General features: G+C 43.8%; 1 protein-coding gene across 2 annotated transcripts in view; it reads right to left on the minus strand.

Moving 5' to 3' along the window:
* Positions 1-12,881, minus strand: part of ATP8B1 (ATPase phospholipid transporting 8B1) — a 118,831-nt gene that overhangs the window by 39,859 nt on the left and 66,091 nt on the right. For both annotated transcript variants that reach the window (XM_079108660.1, XM_079108661.1), the window contains exons 3-6: positions 4,005-4,102; positions 2,663-2,776; positions 565-663; positions 389-450 (exon numbers count right to left, since the gene is read on the minus strand). In XM_079108660.1, coding sequence (XP_078964786.1) covers positions 389-450; positions 565-663; positions 2,663-2,776; positions 4,005-4,102 — 373 coding nt within the window. The remainder of the gene's footprint in view (positions 1-388; positions 451-564; positions 664-2,662; positions 2,777-4,004; positions 4,103-12,881) is intronic.

Consider the following 12,881-nt stretch of genomic DNA (forward strand, 5'->3'; position numbering starts at 1 on the left):
ATCATACTGAAACACAATGCTTTGAAAGTACGGGGATGGGAGAAATCACTTCAGTAGGGGACTGGGAAAAGTGTCATGACATCCTGTATGAGCACCACCCTGAAGGGACAAGCCTGTGAGCAGAGAGGTGGAAGCAGCAGGCTTGAGGCTGGAGTTGTGTAAACGCTGATGTGCTGACAACGTGAAGTCCAACTGGCACTCACACGTAGTCCAATGTGGGCTTAGCCCTAAGACCATGAAGGAGAAGCAATGTCTTTGTAAATTAAGATAGTGTCATGGTGAAAAAGGAAAAGTACTCACAGACTTCCAGGTTCTGACAGTTATACCCAAACATGCAGACATACATTACACCCTTACAACTGAATTACAAAATAAAAATGGCAAATACCTGCCATCCTTGATGACTTCACATGTTCTATTGTTGATTTCTTTATCCATTTTATGGCGAGCCTTTAGAAGGGAGATGAGGAGAAGTTGTTTAAATCATCTCAAAACATAAAGTATTAATGCCAAAGTTAAATAAGCTCAGAGTAGGAAGTGGAAAGTTGCATGAGAAATCCTTACCACATCGTCCACCAGATCTTTGATTGCAGTGATGCCAAGCACCAGAAGTAGCGGCACAAGGGTGGTGTACCAAGCCAGGGTAGAGATTTGAGGAATTGCCTAAAAGAAATGAAAAGGCTTGCATATATGCCCACGAAGGTATAGCTAACTTAAAGGTAACTGATGGCTGTTTCTAAGCTTCTTATTCTAATTTCCAACATCATATAAGTCTACATCGCTAGAACACACAGGAAAGGGTATTTAAGCACCCAACCTCTTTCTGGTGGTTCTCTCCAGCTTCTGGTCATCTGGAACAGAGCCTGGAGGACAATGGTTCCTGAAATTATCTCATTGTGACTTTCCCTGGACATCAAGGGAGTTTTTGACATGATAACTACAAGTGAACTGCTCTGAAGTTTTGTGAAAATCATAATTAATGAAGGGTCATGTTTAACTTTTAGGGAATGCGTGGAGGCTGTTTAGAGCAGGTTGCTCAGGCAGTGATTTCTTCAGGCCTCATGATGCAGGCAAAGGTGGAAGCAGGAAGTGGCTTCCTCTGAAAGCTCGTGATTAGGAGGAGCACGTCTGGGGGCACTTAAGGAAGTACTTCCTTCAAGATCAATAATATTGGTCAAGCCAAGAAAGGGGCTGGCCTAGCAGGAAGCTCCACCTGCAGCCCCCCAGCTTGACTGGAAGTTTGGAAAGTAGATTTGAAAACATTTCTTGTAACCATTCTGTTGATCATTGGGCCACATCATGTTCTTTGAAATTAAAGTCTCAGGTCCAGTCCTGCATAGCCAGCTCTATGCATATAGGCTTTGGGTCTTTGAAAAAATTACTTTGCCTCTCTGGGCCTCAGTTCTCCTCTGCAAAATGGAGTTACATTACCTCATCGAGTACATGAATCCAGGGAAGAAACAAAGAAAAGAAGGGCAAGGAAAGCACTAAGATTGTTTCTATTACCCTGATGGATGGCTGCACCTTAAGAGAAGGAGACTGGGGTGCAGCTTAAAGAGAGGAAGGTCATTTACACAGCACTGTAACTATGTGACTCTCTTCCCCTTTTAAAGAAGTAAAGGAAAAGTAGCCCACTGACCACACAGTAGCACCTTGTAACCTGTCCACCTGTACATACACCTATCTGAACATGCCCCAACAGCAGGACCATCCTTGTGACAAGGGTTTGTGTTCTGCCAAATCATTGAGTGTCCACTTCTCCTGAGTGTCTTTCCCCCTCTTTCTCTCCTCTCCACTCCATCCCCCCAGACACACATGCTACCAATATATAAAATTTTAATACTGGAATCCCAGCAGGAGGGCTGTTTGCCAAATTCAACCCTTGATGGAAAGACTCTGATGAATCCCAGGGGACACATGGTCTTTGTAACCTGCATGTCAAGTGCTGAAGGTTGTCTTGTTTCCTCAATTATAGCAGCAGTTTCTACACAGGTAAAAGTTTTGCTTTCCAGACAAGTGAATCTTCTGCCACAATTAAAAACATAATCAGAAGGAAGTCTTTTCCTCATGTAAAAACCAGTTTGCAAAAATACAAGCTTGGAGCTGTGCACGGTGGTGCACACCTGTAATCCCAGCAACTCAGAAAGCAGAGGCAGGAAGATCTCAAGTTCAAGACCAGTTCTTGTCTCAAACTAAAAAATAAAAAGGGCTGGGATATAGTTCAGTCATAGAGTACTCCTGGGTTCATTTCCCCAATACTTTCAAAAGAAATAAATAATAACATAAATGTATGACCGAAATATTAATAAAAATCAATAATATTCTTGGGGAAATTATGTAAATAAATACGAAAATAGAGGACAAGCACAAAAATAGATTTCATTACAAACAATTCTACAAAGTGAAGATTTTAGTATTATTCACTTTGGGGATATCAGTTTCAACACGTACATTAGCACTTAGAAAAAATAGAACTAGAATTGATTTCCATGTGTTCAAACACCGAGTGAGCTGTGTCTGTGGGTAAGGCACTGCTTCCTTATGTAGAAAGCTCTGCTGTTAATACAGAACAGTTTCAAAATTATGCACATTATGTGTCCAAAACTTTATGTTAGGAAGTCATCATAATTCACAACAGATTTAAGATACCAAAGGGCATTACCTGCAAGATAAGAAGGATCAGGAAATAGAAATTGGCTGCTCTCTTAAACTGCTCAAACAAATTCATTGGTAGAAAGGTGAGAACGTTGTACTTATATGTCTTAATTGCATTACTCTGTTGGAAAAAATAAGGAAGTCATTTTAGTGGTGCCATATATCATGTCTACATACCTGTAAAAATCACTATGTCCACAGCCTACAGTGACCCAGGGTCATTAGTTAGAAAGATACTGAGATTTCCTGTAAGCCTTTAATTCTAGCCAGGCCTCAGAATCTTGGAGTCTTATGTCAGAGGAGTAACAAGATAGTGGCGAGACTGTGGCCTCATGGATCCTGCCCTCAGGCACCTTGGCCCATAAGAACCTCTTAGAAAATGGGGCACAGGCGATATCAACACAAGCAGACCAGAAGCACAAATGCGTTCATCAACGGGGGATGAAGTCGACTGTGGAAGAACGAGTAAAAGGCACTCCTCTGGATTGAGCCATGTCCCCCAAAAGACATGTTCAAATCCTAGTCCCCAAAGGTGTGAATGTGGTCTTATTTGGAAATGGGATCTTTGCAGATTCAATCTATATGAAGTCATAGTGGATTAGTCTGAACTCTAAGCTGGAGACTGGTGTCCTCATAAGAAGGGGAAAATTTGGACACAGACACACAGGGAGAATGCCACCTGAAGACAGAGGCAGGGATCAGAGGGAGGTACCTATAAACCAGGTAATACCAGGGACTGTGGCAAACACCCAAAGCTGGAAGAGGCCCCAAACTGACTCTTTCTCAGATTCTCCAGAAGGAATCAACCCTGCCAACATCTTGATTCTGGATTCCTGGCTCCCTGAACTGTGAGAGAATAAGCTTCTGTTGTTCTTAGTCACCCACTTGCGGTTTGTTAGGGTGGCCCTCAAGCCCACACCTAACAGGTATTCTATTACAAAGATAATCAGCTTTAGTTTAGGTGGGGAAAAAAAAAATCTTTAAAGTCTCTAAATCCATCCTAGGCAAAGGAGGAAGAAAAATCATTAAGATTTGTTTAGAATTCATTCCTTTCCAACACAAGGCTTTGGTGACATTATTTTATACTCTTTCAAAAACATTTCTAAGAAAGCTTTGTACACACCTAGGGAAAGTTTCAGTCTAATAACGGTGACTTGTTTTGTTTCAAGTCATCTCTACCTATGGTCAGGACAGTTAAATGTCAATAAAAATGGGTATTATAGAACTAAGGAGGATTATCAACAGACCCAAGCTGGTGGTTACCTGGAAGGCAGATGCAGTCAGGCTGGCAAGCATGACGGTAACTAGAGAAAATGGTTTTGATACAGATAACTTAGCAATCAACTCACCGCATATTTGCTCTCCTTAATACAAAAGAACTTTGTGTTCATAAAATGAGGTTGTTCATGGTACTTTCGATCATTTGCTTTAACTTGCCACGTGCAATCTTTAAAAGAGAAAGAGAAAAGGTATGTAAATAGAAAAAACAGGATCACTGCAGAAGGAATCAAATTACAGTGAGGTCATTGGAGTGGATCCTAATTCATTATGACTGATTTCCTGGTAAGAAGGGGAAATTTGGATGCAGATGGAGAGGGACAATGATATGAAGTCACTTGGAGAAGATGACCATCTGTTAGCCAAGAGAGGACTGAAGTGGATCCTGACTCACAGTCCTTGGAAGGAATCAAATCTGCTGGTACCTTGATCTTGGACTTCCAGCTTCTAGCACTGTGAGAAAATAAATCTCTGTTGTTTAAGACACCCAGTTTATGGATTGTGGGTTGCGACTTCACCAATTGTTCACAGAACATTAGAATTTGAAAAGAATAATCCTCATCTAAACATGGTCCAAATGAAAATACCAGAGCCCCAGAAAGTCGCAGCTCAATTGAATTATTTTTTTCAATCTCACTGATTTGGTTTGTAAAATTTATATTGCAGTAAATATTTAATGAATGAATAAATCAAAGAAAAAGGATATCACCATCTAACTCAACACTTCCTAGTCCTAAGGTCACTGGTCAGTGTTATGCACTGCCTCACCCTAATGACTAATGTCTGTCAAGTTCAATGTCTTTTCAAGTTCACTTCATGCACTTAACACCACATCACAGTACTGAGCGGACTCAGGCCATTCCATTGCCGTGTCTAAATTCCAGGGAACTTAGAAAGTCCACAGCTTCTCTGCTGTGAGGGAGAACATTTCTCACCCACCAGAAGTCCCACAAAATGTTTCTTCCCACCTCTCTCCACCACACTACTTTACTAGCCTGATTCTCCCTGGGTGGTTTGCCCCACAGTCATTGAAAGATGTGTGCTCCTAGTTTAATAGAATAGTCCCAACTCTGTCCAAGCCTCTCATGTGCACCTCCCTGCTCACTGCCTCCATCTCCCTCCTTGCCATCCTGCAGCCAAGACACCCCTCACTCTGTGCTTATCATCCAGCCTAGAGGCTCCTGTGCCAGCTCCACCCTGAGCTCCTCCCTAGAGCTCTGTGGCCACTGGACTCTTAGCATCTTTGCCTCAAACCCAGGCAAGTCCACAAGTGTCCCCAGCTGTGAGGATCTGGATTCCGCTACAGCCTTCCACCAGAGGCTTCACATTTCCCCCTGTCACCAGGAATATCTTTCCATGTGCCTGGAGGGGGGCTGAGCTACAGCGGAAAGCTGGCCAGCAGCAAACTTCACCAGTAGCACTGTTTCTCATGGTCATGGCCAAAGACCTTTACAACTTCACGAGAGGGAACCCGGTTCACTCTGAGGTTGTTGCAGACTTGTGACTGTCCCCGCTGGTGGCTGGGCATGCCCAGCATGCTCTTCATAGGGCAACAGTGTGACATCTGGTGGTGGACCCAAGACCCAGGTCTCCTTGTGAACCCAATTGGGCACACAGATCATTTCTGCTTTTTTGTCAATCTGGAAAAGTTGTTCAAATATTGTGGCTGTGTGACTGTAGCATCCTCCCCTTGGACAGGTGTCCCCTCTGGACATAGTGAACAAGCCACTGCACTGCTCACTCACAGCTGGCCTTTGACAGCTCTGCCTCTGCCTTTGGTTCTTGAAAATCACAGTCCCAGCTAGAGGGAGTGACTCCAACTGCCCATCTCATTCTGGGACAGGTGCCTTGACCAAAATCCCACCACACAGCAGCCTCTATCCTTTATGGCCCTCTGTGGTCTGTTCTTTACCCCAACACACACATCTTCATCTTCAACTGTCCCTCCACAGCCTCCCAGGGGCGAGGGTGACTCTGATCATGGGGATGAGGCACATGTGCACTTTAAGTGAACACATTCTTATGAAGACGGATAGAAATCAGGCTCCCTCCCCACACCTGCTCTCCATCCCAGCCAGGTCATCAGAAGGACAGCGATCACCTCTACGGCTCCACATGGAGGCCATGGGTGCCACGTCTTCCTTTCCTTCCTAGAGTGGTTCTTGGGGGAGCCTGGAATGTGTCAAGCTTATTCTGATAGCCATCTATTTTAGACACAGTAGCACCCCAAATACCTTTTGTATGATTAGGAAAAGCAAAATTCACAAGCACTAAGGTGCAGCTTATCTCTGACTTGTTTCCTTCCTACCACAATGGGTGACCTCTTGGTGGAGTCTCACACCTTATAGAAATTTAGGGTAAAGAGACTTTCCAACAGAGACAACAGCCTGGCAGTCAGACACAAAGCATTGAGGAAAGAGATTTCTACACCTCTGTTTTGTCTTTGCCTATTTTCCTTGACTTCTACCCATGATCCATTTTAGCTCTACAGCTATTATGTTCACTGCTTACTACGTGCCAGACACCATGCTAAGTAGTTAGCATCCCAGTCTTACAGCTAAGGAAACTGAGGCACAGCAGGATCCACAAATTGACCAGTGGTGAAAGAATTGGAATTCAGTCTGGCAACCTGAGCCTCCAGAGGCAGCTCCCTGCTCCCCTTGATGCGGCAGTTAGGGCTTTTGTGACTCAAGCTCCAAATCACAGTGAGAACTGCTTTGCAGCAAGCACTGACTTGGAAGGGTGGCTTAGGACAGGCTTAACCTCTCCCCTGCTGCCCCTGTGTGATTATGCTCAGGAGGGACAAGCACACCGCTACTATGAAGGCTGCAGACAAGGGTGCCATCAGGTAGGAAGAAAACCCCAAGTAGAATCTCTCAGCATTGGTCTCCTCATGAAGTGCTTGCATGTGAACTTCCCTTGATTGACACATGTGGGTGAACCAGGTTTTGATAAATACGCCAGTATGGCACAACCATTTTTGGAGATGGGAATATATTAAAGAGCATTTACAACTAAGGAATTATAAAATGATCAATCTTGTGACTAATTATAAAACTAAATACATCATACTTTTGAAAATATTTCATTTCAGCTTTTTAAATGACTCATTTTTTCCGACTCCTACTCCCTAAGAAATAGAGATAATACTGCAAGAGGTTCAAGTATGGACTGCTAAAGAATGCAAATAATTAATGATTACTTTTTTTAAACCACAGTACTGTTACTGAATGCTTTTCTCGCATCATTTCGGCTGCCACTCATTGGGTATTCATAAATGTTGTGTTGTGACAAATAGAAATGTTCCTGGCCTCTCTTTAGCTCAAGTGCAGTTTTATCAAAAGGGAAAATGGAAATGGAACCGCAAGCCAACTCATGAGCACTGTAATAATGTCTGCAATCAGAACATTTCTTTCCCACTCAAAGAAGACCTCTAAAGGAAAGCAAGTTAAAAAAGACATTTCTCAGGGTAATCTTGAATCCATTCTACTGCATGGCAATCTATAAATGCATGTTCTCTTAATGGTTTACTTGAGCTAGCAGATGACTTGGTGACATATCCTGGCTACTGGTGTTCTAGAATACCTCTAAAAACACCAGGATGTCATATTAAATGTCAGGAAGGCTGAGCAGAAATGCAAACGAGATTCTTGGAGAAGAGTGACAAGGGTCTGAAATCAATCCTAAATACTCAGGACAAAAGAATAGACACCCTTCTAATGAGCTGGATGTAACCAGCTTCCCCAGCCTCCCTGTGGTTCCCCTGTGGCTCTTTAAATCCACTTGGTAATTAAGCTCCCACTTGCTTGTTGTTTTATCTGGTCCCTGCACTACACCCTCACCCCAGCCCACTTTGATTTGGATGCCTCAGAGGAACTATGGTTTCTGACCTCAAGTAGGAGCATCTCGGGGTTACCAAGGATGGCCTTGGCTTCTTTTTTTTTATTTTTATTTTTATTTTTTTTTGCCTTGGCTTCTTAATTTGACATGTTTGATAACACTTCGGGGAACCCAGAGAAAATCACCAGTGTGTCTTCATATCTGAGATTTAACCACAAGAGGCTTTCTACTTAATTTCAGAAATCTGATTGCAGTCAAGTAATCGATAACCCTACTTCTGGTTAAGGTTCTGTGTTTGCCCAAATTAAGACGAATCAATGGGCAAACAAAGTGATGTCTTCTTCAGATTCTTCCCTGGGATTTGAGCTAATTGTTTGAGTACTGTTTCAATCAGAGATCTTACAAAATGTGAAAGTGGTGTTCTGTGGTCAAAAATGCATTTGCAAAATCCTGCATCCTTCTCTTGGACACAAAATGGATGTGCTGGTGTATTAAAGGCTCTGAGAAGCCCTGAAATACAGCAATGTATTTATTTAATTCAGCTTTTTCAAAATTAATGTGACCACGGGCATCTTTTTTAGATCATCACTGAACACTTACTAATATTGTTTGAGAAATGCTGCAGTAATATGTGCATCTTTAGGAAGGTTAAGTACTTGGAGGTATTTGCCTTTCTGATCAAATATTTATTAAGTACCCACTTAGAACTTTACTGGAAACTTGGACCACAGGCTAATTTATAGAAAAAGAAGATATCTTGTTCCATTTTCTAGAATGGAAATATAAACAAACAGAAGAAAAATAGTAAGTTTACCAGCAAAAAAATAAAATGCACTTTCACCATATTGTCCTTTAGTTAAAAGCCACAAAGACAACTTTTCAGGGTTGTACCAACAAAACCATCAAGTCACATGTCCAGAGATGAATTTAACGTGAGCCACATGTGGCCCCAAAACACCCTCAGTCGGCAAATGCTTGTGTCATTGATGTATCTAAACACTGCTACGTGATGTCTAGAGTGTTCCATAGTCACCAAGTTCTTTGATCAACACCATCTGGCAAGGAAGTATGTTGGCCTCACCCCCATCCTCTTTGCTGGCTCTGAATTCTTGCTGTACAGATCCACCAAGAACCAAAAGCCTCCACTGATTGGTACCAACCACAGCACACTGGGAGAGGAGACAGGCCAAAAGCTTAACATCAGAAGTGCAAAAAGAAAACAAACCTGAGTGAGAAAGGATACAGGACAAGAAGAAAGATAGTCCATACAAAGGGACATTGAAATGGACCTTCAATGTGTGATAAGACACTCAGGACCATCAAAGAGAAATGTGATTGTTCATGATAGTATCGATTTTTACCTAATCAAGAAAAAATATTGGCAAAGAATAAAGAATCTGATGATACCCTCGGTTTAAAAAATGAGGGGAGAATTCAGATCCTATAGGTAGCCTCCATGGAGGGTTATTAAGCTATCGCTCTAAATGTAACACACTTTCTGAACAATCCCACTAGTAGGAATTATTTTCCATGTATATACCACCCATGGTACATACAGCCCTGCTTATCAGAAAGATTAGAAACAAACTAAATGCCTACCAGAGCAGTTGCTTAAACAAACGGGTGACTTTATATGGACAATAGGAAAGTTCTCCATATCATACAGTTAAGTGGCAGAAGCAGAAGGGTGTCGACCGTCCTGTGGTTTCAGCTGTGTGATATACTGAATCAAGGCAGAGCATGAATGCATATGTGCACATACACATGCTTGTGTGCTGATGCCATGTGAATCTCTGGGCATACTGGGGCACAGGTTTATAAGTATTTGCATATATCTGTACTACCATAGATCTCTGGAAGCACCTAGGAGAAACTCGTGAGAGCAGTTTCTTTCTGGGAAAGGCAAACGCAGAGCTGAGGGACAGAAGGGACAGGGATGGAACTTCATTCTCATCCTGTACCCTTTTAAAATCAGATGCGTTTGCATGTATTACTTTTTTTAAAAATATGTTTACAATTCCATTCCTCCCATCAGTTTCTATATAAATAGAACTTACATAGAAATTCATAAGTTGTTTGATATTCCTATTGTTATAAATATTATTGTATTACATATATATTTTTTCTGCCATTACATATATAGTATATATTGTATTGCATATATTATATTTTCTGCCTGTGTGTGTGTGTGTGTGTGTGTGTGTGTGTGTGTGTGTATATACACACACACACACACACACACAGGCAAGGGGATAATGGAATGATGGGTGGGACTGAATCAAGAGAAGTGGGGAATACTGGAAAAGATGGAAGTCTATGCAGGCATGGAAGCAAACCATATTTCTATCTAACCAAATGGGTAAATCTTTAAAAACAGCTTTGAATGGGAGTGAATCCATACTGCATGGCTCCATGTATACTTAAAGCTCAAACACATGCAAAACTAAACTAGTGACATATATTAGGTGGAAAAGGAGTTCTTGCGATAAAAATGAGTATGGACTTTACCTCTGCAGAGGTGGGAAGGAGGGAAAGAGGTGGCGATGACCGGGGGGATGTCTGGATTACTGGCCATGTGCCCATGCTTGACGTGGGGGTTAGTGCCGTTTGTGTTCACTTAAGAAGTATCTGATCAGCTATGTGCTTGTGTTGTATGTACTTTTCAAAATCATAAAATATTTTGAAAGAAAGAAAAGAGAAGGCAAGGATAAGCCATAAGGAAAGGTGGAGAAAGAACGGGTGCTGATGACAGCAAGAATTGAGAATGTTGAACTTGAACTTATTGTCAGTCAAATGAAGGAGTCAGTGACGAGCTGACAGGTCAGCAAGTCAGCTCTCCTGAGGGGCTCTGGATGGATGTGGCCTGGAAGGAGGTGGTCAAGTCAGCAGGTATTAAGAAATGTGCCCTGTCCTCTCTTACCCTTAGTGTTCAGCTTTTCTCAGGCACTGATACATTTTGGTCCCTGGGACCTAAATCTGCTAGTCCTTCCACTATGACTTAGGCCCAGAACAGAAAGTAGCCATCAAATCATAGAATTGCCCTGCCTAGGAGAGAGGATGCAGCTCATCTTTCTCCCTTCATGGGTTCTAGTTCCCTAGATGAGGCTCCACCTGTACCCACATTGTCTCTGAAACCCGTGGATGGAGAAAGGGCAGGTCAGATGCAGTAGGCATCACCTGGAAGAGCGGGTCTCAAAGTGGGGGTTCCAGACCAGCAGCAGCACCGGGGAACCTGTTAGAAATGCCAGTAGTTGTCAGGCCTCCCTCCAGAATGATGGCATTGGAAACGGTGGAAGGGAGCCCTGCAGTGTCTCAGTGTCTCACAAGTCCCCCACGTAATTCTTACACACAGTGAAGTTTGAGAAGCACTGATGAGGAATAAGAGATGTGAAACCCATTTCAAAGAGAAACCACCTGTTGAGCAAGCCTAATCCCAACTCCCAAGGCCCCTGTTGTCTAGCCAGGGTAGGGGCACAGAGGGAGACGTACGCAGAATTCTGAAAGTGTCCTACGGTAATGACAAGCACTTAGCGGATGGGAATTCTAATCCACCAGGGGTGGCACTGTCAGGGGACGCTTTTTGGAAGAGCCGCCCTTGCGTTGAGTCTTAGGAACTACCTCAGAATTATGCGAGCAAAGGAAGAGAAGAGACGGGGAGGGCTTCCAGGCAAAAGGGACATTATCAGTAAGAGCAGAGAGAGGACACTGGGTGAACTAGCTGCCTGACCTGGGATTGGTTAGAAAGCCCAGCCTTCCAGCATGGGCATCTATACTTTCACAAGAAACCCAGATGGTTCCATATCCCAGGACTCTGGGAAGCCCTGCTCCAGACCCTATTAGAATCTCCAAGAGGGGCTCTTACCACATCCCAATGCCTGGGCTCCATCCCAGGGGCTCCACTTAAGCTGGGGGCCCAGCAAAGATCCCAGGTGATCTAGCTTACAGGCGAGGCTTAGCTGCACTGTCTGAGAACAATACACTATTTTCTCACTGAGGCAATAATCAGGCCCCTGGCCTCCATCAGGTTTAAGCAAGGGAGGTCTCCTCAGGTTTTGACTGTCTTTTAAAATCGGCCTCACCCCCTCATTGAGAATGTGCCTACAGATCCCCTGGGGACCTTGTGACCAGGAGCAGCCAGAGGCTCTGCAGTTCTAATTAGCTCACAGGTGGTACTGGCAGGTGGACCGGCCTTGAGCCACAGGCCTGCCAGGGGATGGGCTGTTTTGCTGATGCAGGCAGAACCTGGCTGAAGTCATTTGAAATTATGGATTCTCCGTGGGCCTCACCCAGACCTACTGTCCCAGTGTCCCTACAGGCTGGGTCAGGCACCTAGGGAGTTGTCAAAGCTCCATGCACAGGCAGCACTGAGAACCCTATCAGTGTGAGGTCCAGTGCCTTTCTGAGGTGACATCTATCATTCTAATCTACTTCCAAGGCTCCAAACCGGCAGGGAGAAAAAAAAAAACACCAGTGCATTAGGTCTCCATGAGTAAGAGCTTCTCAAAGTTCGGTCATAAAATACGTTAGTCAAAAATAAGTTCTATAAAACAAGGCACCCAGCCTCGGCCCCCCACCCTTCCATTACTAATCTCTCAGTGAAGGAAACTCTGCCCCCCTCCCCACACACACTTATTTTATAAGCCACCAGCCACTCTGCTGTTATTCTATGCCCCAAAGTTGGAAGTAGATAACTAGGCTATCCACTCAGGAGCCTGAGCTGCAAATTAGTACTCAGGGCTCCTTTTCCTTCAACCCTGAATGTCGGATCCTCATCATGACGGGCTCCTTTCTTTCCACTCTGGACTTCTTGTTTAGGGTCTCACCAGTTTTCACTTGGATTATCGTCCACCTCCTTCTCTCCACTGCTGCTAAATGGGGCTCTCTAACATATGTTCATGCCCCCCCTCCAATTTCTGTTTTGTGCTCTGTAAGGGACGGACATGGCCCAGATCAGCCTGAAGCCAACACTCCAAATGGGGGAGAGCACCACCCTTGAGGACTTCCTAAATGCCACCAGGAGTCTGCATGGAAGTATGGGGGCTTGAGACCCTGCACCTAGAGGACCTGGGCTGGCCCGGGATTGGGGGTCAAAGAACTTCCCCCTAAGG

This window comes from Sciurus vulgaris, assembly GCF_902686455.1.
Source record: "Sciurus vulgaris genome assembly, chromosome: 13".
NCBI lineage: Eukaryota > Metazoa > Chordata > Mammalia > Rodentia > Sciuridae > Sciurus > Sciurus vulgaris.